General features: G+C 41.0%; 1 protein-coding gene across 1 annotated transcript in view; it reads left to right on the top strand.

The window, feature by feature from the left end:
- FUT8 (fucosyltransferase 8) overlaps positions 1 to 12,560 on the top strand; it is an 80,220-nt gene extending 67,660 nt beyond the window's left edge. Inside the window, exon 9 of the mRNA XM_056851287.1 lies at positions 11,696 to 12,560. Within this exon, the coding sequence (XP_056707265.1) occupies positions 11,696 to 12,013 (318 nt within the window). The 3' untranslated portion in view covers positions 12,014 to 12,560. The remainder of the gene's footprint in view (positions 1 to 11,695) is intronic.
- The last annotated feature ends 3,250 nt before the right edge of the window (positions 12,561 to 15,810 follow it).

The following is a 15,810-nucleotide window of genomic DNA, read 5'->3' as shown; positions in this document are numbered from 1 at the left end:
TGTAAATTGATAATCTGTGCCCAATCTCTAAACACCAGGTAGATGCAAGGGACAAGCATTAAGGGATGGCTTTCACAAATGTTCACTGTTTATGAGCTTCTCAGTGGCATCATCATAGCTAGTGCTGATTATCAATAACTGGACTATATAGGCCTGCAAGTCAACCTGACCAGAAGTGCTTTTGAGGTCAATATGCTTTAGATTCACAATTCCAGTGATAGTAGTTTTTTTTAAGTGCTCAAGTATTTTTTTTTAAAAATACTATTTTGCAGTGAAATCACCAGTACCATTATTGCCAACATACCGTATATACTCGGGTATAAGCCGACCCGAGTATAAGCCGACCCCCCAAATTTGAGGCCAGAAAAGGGAGTTTCTTATTGACCCGCGTATAAGCCGAGGGTCAATAAGAAATTCCCTTTACCGGCAATGCTGCGCTCTAAAATAGCGGCCGCCATTTTAGAGCGCAGGGCCCCTGCCCCAGGTCGCCCTCCCGCCAGCCTCTGGGCCCTCCCAACCCACCCCAACCCATTCCGACCCCAGTGCCATCCAAGGGGGGGAGGGGGAAGAGCCCCTGAACCCCCTACTTACCTGAAGAGGTGGCGAATCGGCGGCGGCGGTGGTGCGGCCTTCCTGGGCTGGCAGGAGGCCCCTGCCGGCCGGAGGAAGGCGCCCAGGCGCGTGGTCGGCGGCGGCGCGGCCGGTGGGGGCCTCCTGCCTGCGCAGGCAGGCCCCTCCCGGCCAGAGGGAGGCGGCCAGGCGCGCGGCCAGCGGCGCCGCGGCCGGCGGGGGCCTTCGCAAGGCCCCTCCCGGCCAGAGGGAGGGGGCCAGGCGCGCGGCCGGCGGCGGCCTTCGCAAGGCCCCTCCCGGCCAGAGGGAGGCGGCCAGGCGCACGGCCGGCGGCGCCGCGGCTGGCGGGGGCCTTCGCAAGGCCCCTCCCGGCCAGAGGGAGGCGGCCAGGCGCGCGGCCGGCGGTGCTGCGGCCGGCGGGGGCCTCCTGCCTGCGCAGGCAGGCCCCTCCTGGCCAGAGGAAGGCGCCTGGGCCCGGCGGCGGCGGTGATGGAGGTAACTTCCCCCCTCCCTCCTCCCTCCTCCCTCCTCCCCCCTCCCCCCTCTACCGTATTGACCCGCGTATAAGCCGAGTTCGGCTTTTTCAGCCCTTTTTTTTTGGCTGAAAAACTCGGCTTATACGCGAGTATATACGGTAGTTTATTTTTGACAGCAGCCTTCATTACTCAAAAGATGATAGTCCACCTCAGAAAATAAGTAGCATTTTTTTCAATGCATATAATCTCAAACTAGTTATTAATGAATAGATTTAGTCATTTCTAGTGAGCCCCGTGGTACAGAGTGGTAAACTGCAATACTGCAGTCAAAAGTCAGTAATGACCCTGTGCTTGCACAGGGGACTACCTTTACCTTTTTTTTTTTAGTCATTTCTGATTTTTCTACCATGCTCTGGCATTCTTATTGAGAATTGCTTTAGGGAAACCATACATTATATTGGCTGCAAATCATTATTTATTTGGTACAAGAATGAGCCTCAGAAACCCTGTGGCTCTTACATTCCCTTACCCCTTGCACGCTACAAGACTTCCTGATTTAGAATTGGATGTGAAATTCTTGTCAAGAGTGAGCCATGTTTGTTTACAATGTCTGAATGCAGCCACTGTCTTCCATAATCTGAAAGTGTAAACTATTTTGGCAGTTTTGGAATAAAAAGAGGTTCTCAGCATATTAATTCCCAAGCGGTTTTGTTTTGCTAAATCAAGCAATTAATTGGTAGCCATCATAGTATTATCAGTGTGCTTCTTACAGCAGTGTATCCCTGTCGTATGAGTCCATTGCTACACTGTAGGCAAAGAGAGCTCTCATGCAGACCTTTTAATGTCCATGTGTAGGATTACTTCCAAGAATGGAAATAGTGACTTAAGATATACAGTTATATATTATTGTGGAGTATAAAGCCATTGAGATAAGTATTTAAAAATGAAAGATTGAATATAAAATTCGGGCTCTCAGTATTCTGCAGCCACAGGTCGGCATAACTTCACAACTGAACTCTTGGTCAGTTTTTTTTCTCCCTGCTCACTCCCCTGTTTGGTTCTGGTGCTGCTGCATCCTGTCAACTACTGCTGCTGTCTGCCCCCAGCTGGAAAAAGCTAGCAGTGCACTCAGCAGCTGTGAACAGGCAAGACAGTTCTTTCTACAAACCTGAAAGGGGCCCCAGTTTTGCAGGAAAATGTGAAATCCACACGCACACACACACACACATAAATTCTTTGGGGGTTTAGGAAAACTGAAAACAGTAAAAGAAATGCGTGAAGCTTTAAGCAAAGGATTTCCTCAATAACTGTTGCTAGGCAACCACAGAATTCTGGGCTTCAGTTTCTGTGAGTAAAAGGCAAAGGGCAGGGCCCTTTCCAGGCTTATTTTGGCCTTTGAGGGAGGACTCACTGGGGCCAGGCCTAGGGTTGCCATCTTGAGGTTGGGAAATTCCTGGAGATTTTGTGGTGAAGTTTGAGGAAGGCAGGGTTTAGGGAGGGAAGAAGCCTCAGCAAGATATAATGCCATAGAGTCCACCCTCCAAAGCAGCCCTTTTCTCCAGGGGGACAAATCTCTTTCATCTGGAGTTCAGTTGTAATTCTGGGAGATCTCCAGGTCCCGTCTGAAGGCTTGGCTAACCTAGGCCTGGAAGCAAACTCTTGGGTGACTTGATACCACCTGACTTACATGACTTAACTAGGCCTGGCTGCTTGCTACTGTTCAGGAGCCACCACCCTATGAAAGCCAGTGTGGTATAGAGGTTAGAAGTTTAGATCAGGTTCAAATCCCCATTTTGCTGTGGAAGCTCATTGGGTAATTTTGGACCAATCACATATGTTCAGCCTAACCTACCTCACAGGGTTGTTGTGCAGATAAAAAGGAGGAGAGGAGACTAATGTAAACTGCTTTGGTCCTCACTATGGAGAAAGACTGTAGTTTGCCAAGGTAGAGGCTGCAGGGGCAGAGGAGATGTCAGCATCCATAGGCAGGATCAGCTGGTGCCTAAACTTATCCTATGCAGACAAGAAGCAGCTCAGGTAGTAGCGGGCAAGACAAGGCACCAGCAGTTTGATGAGGGAGAGGGAGACAAAACAGACATTGCTTAACAGCTTCATTCTGAAGGCCAGCTCAGAGTGCTGTAAATGCACTGTGAGCCCTATATGTATATGCTAGCAGACTGCAGCCAAAGATAACCTGCCAGTATGTAGAATTCAGACCTTGCCTGTTATTTTGCCTTCATTGTTCCTTTTGGGTTGTCAGGTTAGAATGGCTTGAGATGCTAATCCTAGCAACCAAATGTCTCCTTGGCTTTCTAGCTTTGTATTTCCAGTCCTCCAAATGTCACATCCCTGCCTGCTACTAGTATCCCTCATTCTTTCAGACCAGTGTGGAGCCTTCCTCCAATTCCACTTGCTTCTTGGCTCTTCTTTCATCTGTTTATGTCTCTACCACCCATTTTTCTGAAGTTCCTTTTATTAAGGCCTTTTTGATTTACTTTGTTGTTTTCCCTTTAGCCATCATGTATCACTTGATCATGTTCTTTTTCCAGTCCTCACATGCCCCATGCATGGTTTAAATCCAAGCCAGATTTCAGTCCAACCTCTGTGAGAAATTGAAATTGTAAAGCTGCTTACTTCCCTTTTGCAGCCTAATTTTGAGCCAATGAGACACAGCCACTAGTGCAATACAGTATAAATTTAAAATTTCTTGAATAGCATTAAGGTGTTCTCTATTTCTTGTAGTACCCTGTAAAATATGGATTAACTACTTACATTAATCGATTTTTAAATTACCTTTTCTGCAGAGAATTTGTCTCAGTGGTTAAATGTGGTGGAGAGATTATAGGATTACAAAAGATTACAAGTGTTTTCAACAGTGCTGTTTCTTCAAGTTTGTGCTGAAGGAATATGACTTTTAGAATCATGAAAATGAACAATATGAAATACAAAACATACATTTTAAAGGCTCAAGCATTTTGACAAGTCACTTCTTAAATGTATTCAGGGCAAAATGTATGAAATGTCTGCTTTCATTCAGAACATTTCATGGTTACTCTTTTAATTAGGAGTCCAGGCAACGTGTGTGTCTGAGTGTGTGTGTGTAAATCTTTGGGTGGGTTGCTACAGTTTTCCCCCATGACATCTGGAAATCATATTGTTATGTTATAGAGTTACCAACCTTCAGATGGGGCCTGGCAATCTCCTGGAATTATAACTGATCTCCAGACCACAGATCAGTTCCCCTGGCAAAAATGACTGTTTTGGAGATCCCTCCCCTTCCCCAAACCATACCTTCCTCAGGCTCCACCCCACATCTCCAGGGGGTGACAGTATGGCAACGCTATACTGTTACTATAGAATACAGTTTGTATCTCAGACGGCATTCTTAAATTTCATAATTTTGTGCATTTGATATTGTAAACTGTTTTGAAGGTTGGTATGGCCCAGGCTAGCCTGATCTCGTCAGATCTCAGAAGCTAAGCTTCATGGGAAGACAAGAGCAGGGAAATCACGAGTAGATGGAAGACCTACTTAGAGTGGATATCAGTGGAAAGAAGAAAAGACATTCGGTGGAAGATACAGACTTTGTGCCCGTGGCTGGGGATAAGAGACTAAAAATTACAAGGAGAAGGAGTGGGGGAGGGAGGGGGATGGGAGGGATGGGAGGGAATGAGAAAAGTATGTTATACAAACATTGTATGTAGAATAAGAAATATATAATTGAAATTTGTATAAAAAGAAACAATAAAAAAAAAGAAGCTAAGCAGGGTCAGCCCTGGTTAGTATTTGGATGGGAGACCACCAAGGAATACCAGGGTTGCTGTGCAGAGGAAGGCACTGGCAAACCACCTCTGTTAGTCTCTTGCCATGAAAATCCCAAAAGGGGTCGCCATAAGTCGGCTGTGACTTGAAGGCACATACACACATAGACCAAAGGTCAGGTGTAAATTAAATACATTAATTAAAATTGTAAATTCTTCATTTTCAAGGAAGATACAAATCCTGTGTTGAACTATACTCAGTCATCTTGAGTCAGTGGCAACCATTGGCACATCAGTCAGTTTTCTGTACATGGATTTGTAGCATATGAAGCAGGTTAGAATTTGAATGGGAGACTGACCACCAAGGAAGTCCAGGGTTGCAATGCAGAGGCAGGCAATGCAAACCACCTCTGAACGTCTCTTGCCTTGAAAACCCTACAGGGTTGCTATAAGTTGACTGAAACTTGATAGCACTTTCCACTACCACCAAGACACTACAGATTGGAATGACAGGCTAATTAAGCTGCCAGGCATCATGGGAAATTGTGGGAAGAGAGTAAACTAAACAATGAACCAGAGTCTAAACTAGCACGGAAAACTCTGAAGCCATGATATGTGGAAAGTCCTTGAATGTATCTGTACTGGGATGTGAAGAATCTAACCAACACTTCTTCATTCCTATGACAAATACATAAAGAATGTGCCCAGCTATGTTCTCCTATATTAAATGTTCTGAGATATGTCTTTTATATACTTAAGATGTCTCTAATGTAACTAATACATTTAAAGTTGTATGTCATACATGTGTGTGGACTAGCTGTTTGGGTCTGATAAGGGTAGAAGGGATAAAACAATTTATATCACTTATGTAAACTAGAACCCAAGCTCACACCACTCAGAAGTTTTCAATCATAGCTTACCACAGTTTTAGGGTCCAGCAAAGCATGTATTCAGAGGCCAGTAATTTGAAGAAAGGTAGAGAGAATTGCACTTAAGGTGAAACTGTGTCTGACTCATGAGAAGCTAAGTCTATATCCTCTAGTGGTCAATATTTATCTTGATCTGTCCAACCAAATTTAGAATTCTATTAGTCTTGCTGTTTAAACTTTGTTATTAATAGTCAATTGATAGTTGTTTCTAGGTATTCTATAGAAATACTCTGGAAAGAATTATGTGTTCTGTGCACAATAAGGTGTTCAGTGAGCAAATAAAGAGTGTATCTTAGTCATAAAGTACTCCATCAGAGGTGAAAGATTCCCCTAAATAGCGAAAAGTCTGCTGGGCTCCACTTAACTATGTTTGGCACACGGACATGTTGCTAGAGATCTTGGATAGAATAAAACAACCTGCTTGCAACGGACAAGACATCTCAGGTGTGCAAAACACAGGTGCATGTGTGTGGAGGAGGAGATAGGATAGCAGTTATTGGTGTGCAGTAATCACAGCTATCTGAAAAGGCTGCAAGGCATTCACTCTTGGGACTCTTCTCCCATTCCCTATTTCTGTGATTGTTGATGCATAAAATACATGTATGCACACATACTTGTAACTGTGTTCTATGAACAAAGACGTTCTAGAAGTGAAATAAACCAATGAAGATTCTACTGGGTACTTACTTCAAACATGTGATATTAGCTGACTTGCTTTTCAGCTTGAATGTCAACATGGTATAAAATCTGATCAGATATTCACGTTTTAAAACAGTATTTACACTTTATTCTGAAGCGGTGAGGAAATGCAAATCTTTCTTATAGCTAAACAAGCACAGAATTATTTTAAGCACCCCATTCCATATCTGGTAATCTTGATTATTTTAAAAAACTTTTAATTAGATTATTTCCCCATATTTACAAAAAGGTACTTGTGCAGCATGTGTTATCATCCTTTTTATCATCACAGTAAGCATCATACTTCATCATCATAACTGAATTTATCATCAGAGTAACCCTGTGAATACTCAAAGCTGGTGGCTGGCCCAAGATCAATCAGTGAGTTTCACCACAGAATGTTGGCTTAGTGCTGGGGAGAACCAGGTTAAAATTTCTACTCAAATTACATCATGCATTACTTTAGTGCCCATGTACTGCTTCTCTTGTTGATCAGATTTGCTGTTGAGTCAATTAGGGAGTAATTGCAGACACTTTCCAAGACAGTATTAGGTTTAGTAATGTTGATAAATTGTCGACTATAAAATCAGCCAAACAGAATGAAGTATGTTATAGAAGGTCATAGGAATTATAGTAAATGGGAGACTGAGTAAATCAGTAATGTGAGTGTATACCAAAAATGGCATACATGTGCAGGAAGAAATATAGGCAGATATTCTAGAAATCTGTCTAGCTGTGAGTGTTAAGGATGTTTCATATATAACTCACGTGTGAAAAAAGAAAGTTATAGTGTGAACAGGAAGATTAGAGGCTTGAATCCAGTGATGCCTCAGTAGAAAGCAGTGGTAGATGGGAATTCTGACCATGTTCTCCTCCCTTCAGGACTCTCCCTTCCAACACCTGGAACAATCTTTCCTGATGTCATGGGACCCACATGGACACATAGCTATGCAGTCTGGGATGCTGTGGCTCCTCCCTTTTCTGTCAGCGGAGTTGTCCTTAAGGAACAGAGGGGTGGAGATTTCATCTGTCTTTTCACTACTCCCCCCACAATCCCAATGGCTGTTTGTTCATATGGGTTGTGTGGCCCGGGAATTATCTTTTTGATGGGTAAAAGGACTGCTGAGGAACTAAGAACACAATAAAAATGTACATTCCTTCTAATTACTGTATCTCAGCCAAGGTATGCACACATAACAATTTTCCCAGTTGCTAGAGCTTCAAATTGAACTCAACAACAAATTGCAAATGTTACACAGCTGAAATCCCTTCTCCATTGAGGTTGGTTCATATTTCAAACAACTGGAAATTTGTTTGCAGAAGGCCCACTGAAATAGGTAGGAAAAGCATCTACAATTTACTAATTTGGAGAGCCAGTGATATAGTGGCTAGATGTATAGACCGAAGAGAGTGGTATCAGTGCCCACTCAGCTGCGCAGTCTACTGGGTAGCCTTGTACCAGTCAGCATCTCCCTCTCCCTAACCTACTTCATAGAGTGTTAGGATATGGAAGGAACTATGTCCACCACACCAGAAGAAAGGTTTTTTTGGGTGGGACATAGGGTTAGATCCAGCGGCTCACGGAAAGAGTTGGTACAGCAGATTTTTCTGTAAACACCACCAGCAGAAAAGGGAGAGGAAGTGGTTTTACCTCATTTCCCCCTCATTGCTGCAGTTCCCCATATGGTGGCACATGTTGTTTGCAAGATTCTCCAGGGCTTCAGAGAGGATTTTTAAGACAGCATGCTGTTTGGGGAAACAGTTCCTTCCACAATCCAGCCCATAATAAAAATTAATAATAATTGAGGTTGTGACAAATTCCAGATAAAATAAATGCCCTATATATTTTCAAAATTATTTGAATTACTTACACGAAAGCTCTGTGTTCATGTTTTAAGACTTTAAGATAGACAAATTCTATGTTAACCACTTCTAAAAATATACAGTGTGCTCTCAAAAGTATATTATTCTTTTCCAAAACGTTTCCCCTATTATATACATGTTTAAAGAATTACCAGGGAATTTAAATACTGTTTGTCTGTTCATTTGTTAGTTTAGAAATTAGCCGGATAAAGATCAAATGAGAATTCCTGAAGCAGTTGGAATGCTTTTGCTTGTAAACAAAATGAGCACAATTGGATTAAGTAATAGATAAGCCTGTCTCATGTTTTCTTAAAGGGGCAAAGTAGCAGCCAAAATGTTTGGTAAAAAATTGTATATTATGTATTGCAAGTTGTTCCTGTTTTGTTTGAGATAGATGAATCAATAAAGAATATGTAAATCTGAACCTCAAATAAATAACATTGTGCTTCAGGTTTATTAAAAAGGATACGTTTGATCATGCTACATATGGATTTGTTTTGCTTATTATCAATCCACATTTTATTAAAGTGTTTATCACCACCATTCTTGACCTCCTTTCAAAGTATAAGGATGTTTTTTTTATTGGCCACTGGCTTAATTCTTCTTTTGTATTCCCTGGGAGTTGCATGCTATTCATTTTTCATTTCCTTTTTTCCTTCTGTTGTTCTTTGTTTCTGACTTGGTCTTTTTTAATTCATATTCCATTTAATCAATTTAGTGGTAACTCTGAAAACAACAAGAGTTTTAAACATTGTTCTGAAGTTCATGTGATTAGTCATTCTAATTGTCTCCAGTTAGACAAAGTCTTGGGCCTAATGCCAAGGTATGCACATTTCCAGCTCTTAGAGGGAGATGTTCCTTCTACAGCTGCCTGGCAAGATCAGTCACAAGAAAGAGAGGCTCTCAAAGTGCCACAGGTCAACTCTAACATGGGCCTCACAGAGTCATACTAAGAACTGATGAATAGGCATCTTGTGGCACCTTAAGGGCTAACAAAATTGTATCCCAGCATAAGCTTTTGTGGACTAGAGCCCCCTTCAGATGCTATGAATGGATCCTCACTACGCAGAAATTTTATACTGGAGTACTTCCTGCCCCTTCATGGCCCTTTGATCTTGCTCTCTTTTTTTCTTTCCATACCTTCTACTTAAAATGCCTGCATAGTGAAGCACCAGTCTAAAAAGGTTTATGCTGAGATAACTTTTTTTTAGTCCTTAAGGTGCCACAAAATGTGTTTTGTTTCAATTTTTGCTACAACAGACCAACATGGCTACCTCAACGTGGCTACAAGCCCAAATTACCCCCCTCCCCAAGAAAAAGGTACTTGTTGTTCATACCCCTTCAGACATTCTGGCAAATCAACAAGACTTGCAACACCTCCTGAAGAACTTCAGAGAGAGGGCTCCCTTCACCTCTTTAGGGGAGCTAGTTCCACAGAGTGGAAGCTGCAATGGAGAAGGCCTGGGTTCTGATTGATGCCGGGCAGGCCACTGTAAGTGAAGGAATAGACAGCGGTGGCAGCTTGAAGGCTATAGTTGGTGCATGGACATGTATGGGGGTGGGGCAGACCTTCAGAGATTTTGGCCGCAGGCCATGAAAGGCTTTAAACATCATAACCAGCAACTTGAATAGAACCACAGAGTCAGGTTGCAACCTACCTCCTTGCAGTCGATGGTAGCTGGCTAGTCTTCAGTGATAGGTAGATTGTGTCTTAAGATGGGCTTCCTAAGAAGCAAAGTGTAATGGCGATGGCAAATTCTTTTCTAATACTAACCCCTCCATTTTTCTTGATTTTAGATTCATGAAGTTGACTTTAATAATATTAGTAATCAGTATACATGAGGACTATTCGCTTCCATTTGTAGGCAGATCTTTCACTCATAGACCGAATCTTGCTTCGTTATTACTTCTAGCGACGAGCCAAATGCTATATGCAAACCATTGGTGCAGTTGACATTTTGCTGCTGCTGCAGATGTTTCTGTACTACAGAAAGAGATTTTGAGGAACGTGGAAAGAGAGACCGGGCAATGTGTAAATTCTTGTACTTGGTCCATAAGAGGTGTCTAAAAAATCCTTTCGTAGCATCAGCAGATCACTATTGCCTGATATATTTTGAAGGTTATTTGAGACTAATGGCAGATCAGAATTTTTCAAATCGTCAGTTGACAGAGATAGCTGGAATAGTTGTGACTTTGCACTGCTGCAGTAGAAGCAGGAGAAAAGCAAATCCTGCTGCAGTATTTGCAAGTTTTCATATACTGCAAAAAAAGCAGTAAAACAAAAAAAACGTTGGTTGTTACCCAGTATGGACATACTTTGCCTTGCAATTAATATTATTGATAAATTCTTCTCTTTGTATGTCTGCCTGCACAGGTGAAGTGGGTAGCAACCAAAGGCAGGGTTTTTTCCGGTGATGTCACCTTGCCTTTGGAACGTCTTCTCCTTTGAGGCTTTCTTAGAGCCTGCCATACTTTCCTTTTGAGGGCAGGCCAAAGCATTCCTTTTCACAAAGGCTTTTAACTAAGGGGTTTCTTTTAAAAAAATATGTTTTGCTTGTAGCCTGAGGACTGTGTAATTGCTCTGTGTTCTTTTAGGGTGTTTTATCCCCTTGCTTGTTTTTAATTGCTTATTTTTAATGACTACCTTTTTAAATGGCTCTGACTTATTTTTAGTGGACATAACTTGTTTTAATGGCCTTTTTATTTAGTTGTAAGCCACCTTGAGCAGGTCTCTGGAGAGACAGCATATAAACTTTGTAAACAATAAACTGCTGAAAACTAGTGATGGGATTTAGCAGATATTTCCTCCCCATTCTCAAAGCTCAAGTAAACCATAATTTCTTAACTAGAAACATAAGGGTGTTTTTCTTGACTGAAAAGTACAAAGGTTTAGGCTTCATTAAAAATGTAGTAAGGGGTGCAAAGCAGATGCTGTGGCTGCCGTCCTAAGGACACTTTCCTGAGAATAAGCCCCATTGAACAACATGGGACTTACTTTTGAGTAGACCTTCTGATAATTGCTCCCTGTACCACTGAGCCTCTAGCCACAGCAACAGTAACTGTCTTTTCTTTTTTTGCCATCAAGTCACAACTGACTTATGGCAACCCTTATGGGTTTTCAAGGCAAGAGATGTTCGGAGGTGGTTTGGCATTGCCTGCCTCTGCGTCACGATCCTGGTATTCCTTGGAGGTTTCCCATCCAAATACTTGCCAAGATTGAGGCTGAGAGTGTGTGACTGGCCCAAAGTCATCCAGCAAGTTTCCATGGCAGAGTGGGGATTCAAACTTGGGTTTCCCTGATCCTAGTCCAACATCTTAACCACTACGCCATGCTGGCTGTCTAATAACTGACTAGAACATGTTAAATAATAACTTTGTTAATTGCTGGGTTTTTTTGTTTGTTTGTTTCTTCCTCTAGGTTTGTCGAGTTGCCTATGAAATCATGCAGACACTTCACCCAGATGCATCAGCCTTTTTCCACTCTTTGGATGATATCTATTATTTTGGGGGACAAAATGCCCACAATCAAATTGCCATTTATGCTCACCATCCCCGAACTGCTGATGAAATTCCTATGGAACCTGGAGATATAATTGGTGTTGCTGGAAACCATTGGGATGGTTACTCAAAAGGCATCAACAGAAAATTAGGGAAAACAGGGCTATACCCTTCCTACAAGGTAAAGGAGAAAATTGAGACTGTCAAGTATCCCACATATCCAGAGGCTGACAAATAAAGACACGTGGAACAGCTCTCAGCAGCTCTCACACTGAAGGGATTTCAACCAACCGTACTAATTGTTGGCTTTTGTGGGATATGAGTTTGCATTTTAACATGCAATTAAAATGGAAGCCTTTTATCATTCAGACTGGATTCACAGCTTGAAACAATTGGATGGGCCATTGTTTGGACTTATTTTGTTATATGCACTCGCACACATGCACACTGATACACATGGACCAGGGAATCTATTGTTTTATACTGTTGTCTCTTTGAAGATATATCCCTCCCATGAGTCATATGAGCTTTGGGCTCCGTTCTTTGCCATTAATAGACTATAATGCTCAGATACTGACTGACAATAACACCGCTGCATTGTGTAATTTGAGTGACATGAGCATATTTTGTATGTGCAGAATTTAAAACATGGTGCCTCTCTTGGAAAGATCCAGTGACCTTTTAGAAGAGCCATGCCTAGTTCTATTGATGATGGGCAAGAATTGTTCTTGATTTTAACTGATGTTGTTATAACCACTGAACTTGCTCCAACCAACAATTTTTTAAAAAAAGAATGGAATTAGATTTTTCTTTACAGGAATTTTGTTAGCAATTCCATAAATTAGTTAATGTCATCATTAATAAAGAGTACATCCAACAATAAAATAATTGTCTGGTAGGAACTTTTGTAAAACAATGCCATGAACTGATTCTTTAGTACTGTTTCTGGACATTGTCTTTGATAACAAATAAATTTAAAAAAACGAAGAGCTAGACTTCTTCAAGTAATTGATTTTTAAAAAACAAAATTAGCAAGAATCTGTTGTACATCTTTTCAGACTCTCTTGTTTCTTTACTTGCTTAACTTCACAGTGATATATTTTGATAATGCATAAGGATTTTTTCAAGTGTCCTCAAGCCACAAGAAGACACTTTCAATCAGTCTGCTTAATTCCTTGCTAGCCCTAGACATGAACCCTGATCTGGCAGACTCAGTGTAAGTAATATAGCCAGAAAAGGTGTCTTTTGCAGAAGCCCTTTCTTGTAGTCTGTCTCTTCTTTCCTTGTTTTGGTGCCACTGGGCAAAACCAGCTATGAGCCAAGGTGCTGTTGGTTCAATCCCTTGTTTGAATTTGCATTTGCAGTTTAATTAACATTAACTCTACAGTGGCATCATTTAGACTTTTAAAATTCCACTTAATAATAAAATGATACCACAGGATCATTGTGGCATTATTTATGGGATTAAAATAAGATAGTGATGTGTTTGTATTAAGGGTTTATAGTTCACTAGCAGTCCTGAGTACTTGTTTCTGGTAAGTGATTTGGGCAGACTAAGGTGCTTGACATACATCTTTGGGATGAGCTAATGCAATTTATGGCAGGTAGCATTAATGAATTATCAAAAAAATTCAAGCATATAATTCATCACTGTGGGTGGTGGTTATTATTTAAAATGAACATTTCTGTGTTGTCTGTTTCATAATTTTCAGGATATTTTTGTAGGCAGATGCACAATGTGCATGGCTTGAGAAGTAGTTAAGCTGGTCTTGGGAATTCAGCACTGTTGGCCTTTTTCATCTCTTACACAATCATTATTTCAACAATCCTTGATGGAATTCTGTTGAGGTGAACTATAGAGAGGGCTGCCTTTGAGGTAATCCAAGGTAAGAACATATTGAAACTGGCTGTCCCTGAGGTAATCCAACTTAAGAACATATTGGTTGCCAACTTTAATTCAGGAATTCACGCTCTACAGTTTTAGGACTATGCTACAGTCTAGTGGGTATAAAGCAAAGGTGGATACAAATAGCCCATTTTGCCCCTACACACACCATGGCAGTCATGATGTGGGATAACCCTATGTGTCTTCAGATATTGCATGGTACCTGTGGCATACCTACTAATTCTGCAACAAATGACAAATCTCATTAGCCAATAATTAGAATAAAGCAATAGTTAGATCTATTTTCAAATTGTTACTTCATAGTTGTATCTTGTCCTGAAATGCCTCATCCAGATGTGAAAACAGTGGTACAGCCAGCAGAACTTCTTCCTAAGTAGGAAGCCATGCCCACTATGAATCTTGGAGGGAGAATGATTTACTTTCCCGTCTTAATTAACAAGTTTCACTTTGGAAGTAGTCTGGTTATATCAAGCTCAGTGTACATGGCTCCATGAATCCAATTTAATCCTCAACATACTTCACTGGATTAGAATGTTCTGGATTAGACAGAGAAGTGGATCTTATTTCTCTGCTTAAAAGGAAGAAATAGAGTCTGTTCATCAGACTCACAAGTAGAAAAATAAAAGGATAGTTTGTTTACTTTTTCTTGGGTGTTCAGTGGTGCTGTGAAATCTGTTTTCGCTCATATGATGTGGAGCTCATTGCTACTGTAATAGCTAAAGTAGCAATGTTTTTAGACATGAATTATTTAGTTCTACTCCACTGGAAAAAATGTCTTTGAAAAGCTAGTACAAAATGGATTCTGTTCAAATAATTATCTCCTGGCAGGGGAGGAAGTTGGGAAGATCTTGCCAGCTTTTTACCAGTGATTGAGTATCTTCTAAACTGACTTTGTTTCTCCTCTGCTTTTAGGTGCTCAGCCTGGGCATGGCCAGAGATGTAGCCTTAGAGACTGTTGGCCTGTAGTTTACAGCCTGAGGCCTTCAATAATAAGCCCTGTGAATCAGGACCTGTTTGCGTCATTTAAATTGGTGCTTTTGGAAATTTATGTAAGCTGCTTTGAGTCTCTTTGTAGAGAAAAAAGGCATATAAATTCCCAAATAAATAAATCTGCCAGGAAAGGAACATGTAGAATAATGTGACTTTTGCCTTATCTTTAATTAAGCACTTTTGTGTAAACTTTGAAAATTGTGTTAGAAAATATATAGATGAAATTAAGCTGAGAAGTAAATGATAAAGGTGGTTTGAGGTTGAGTACTTTGTTCTTGCTGCCGCATCACTCAAAATCACCCCACCCAAGAATCTCATGCAGCTGCATTTAACCTGTACATACCAACTAGCTGCTATTCACAGGCTTTCTCAAACAGAATAGGGTCGAGAAGTAAGGGGAGGGGACTCAACTCTGAAAACAAAACAAATAGCCAAAAAGGGTTAATTAAGCCATCCTCCAGGATACAATTTAAAATAAAAAACTTAAAATGAGTTTTAATTTTCCATACAGCATAAAATTGTTGGTCAAAGAATATGATACAACCAAACAACACCAAATGTGTTTTAGCGAACTGCCTTCCTCAGAGGTGCAATACAACAGCTTCTGATGAATATAAAGGTAATTGCCACATACAAATGTATTGAAATAGCCTGTAAAACAATACATGAGAAAGAAATGAAATTCTTTATAAAAAGTAAATCACCATTCAGAAAATAATAAATACCTATGAACAAACTTGCTTCTATATCAGAAAGTCTAATATTTAGTACATATTGTAGACTTGTAATCAAGTTGGAAGTATCACAGCAGGCCAGCCATGGTACGGTAATGTAACCAAGCCACCTGGGTTTGGCACCAGTAAACTCACACAGTAAAACGTTAAAAAGAGCTTTATTAGAGAAAATTAGAAAAAGATATTAAAACAATGCATAGAGTTTATTTATTTTCAATTTCTATCCCGCCCTCCCCAGCTGAAGCCAGGCTCAAGTTCAGTGATGACAGGCTGCCTTGAAAAATAACAAAGGTAACTTGCTGACTACTTACTTACCTATCACAGCAGAGCTGGTTCATCTTTGTGGCTTCTGTGCAGCCCCACATGGAAACTGTGCTTGCGTAGGCCAACCACGGAGAAGAATGA

This window comes from Euleptes europaea, chromosome 6 (assembly GCF_029931775.1).
Source record: "Euleptes europaea isolate rEulEur1 chromosome 6, rEulEur1.hap1, whole genome shotgun sequence".
In the NCBI taxonomy this organism is placed as follows: Eukaryota; Metazoa; Chordata; class Lepidosauria; order Squamata; family Sphaerodactylidae; genus Euleptes; species Euleptes europaea.
This window is presented reverse-complemented; position numbering and strand designations above follow the sequence as displayed.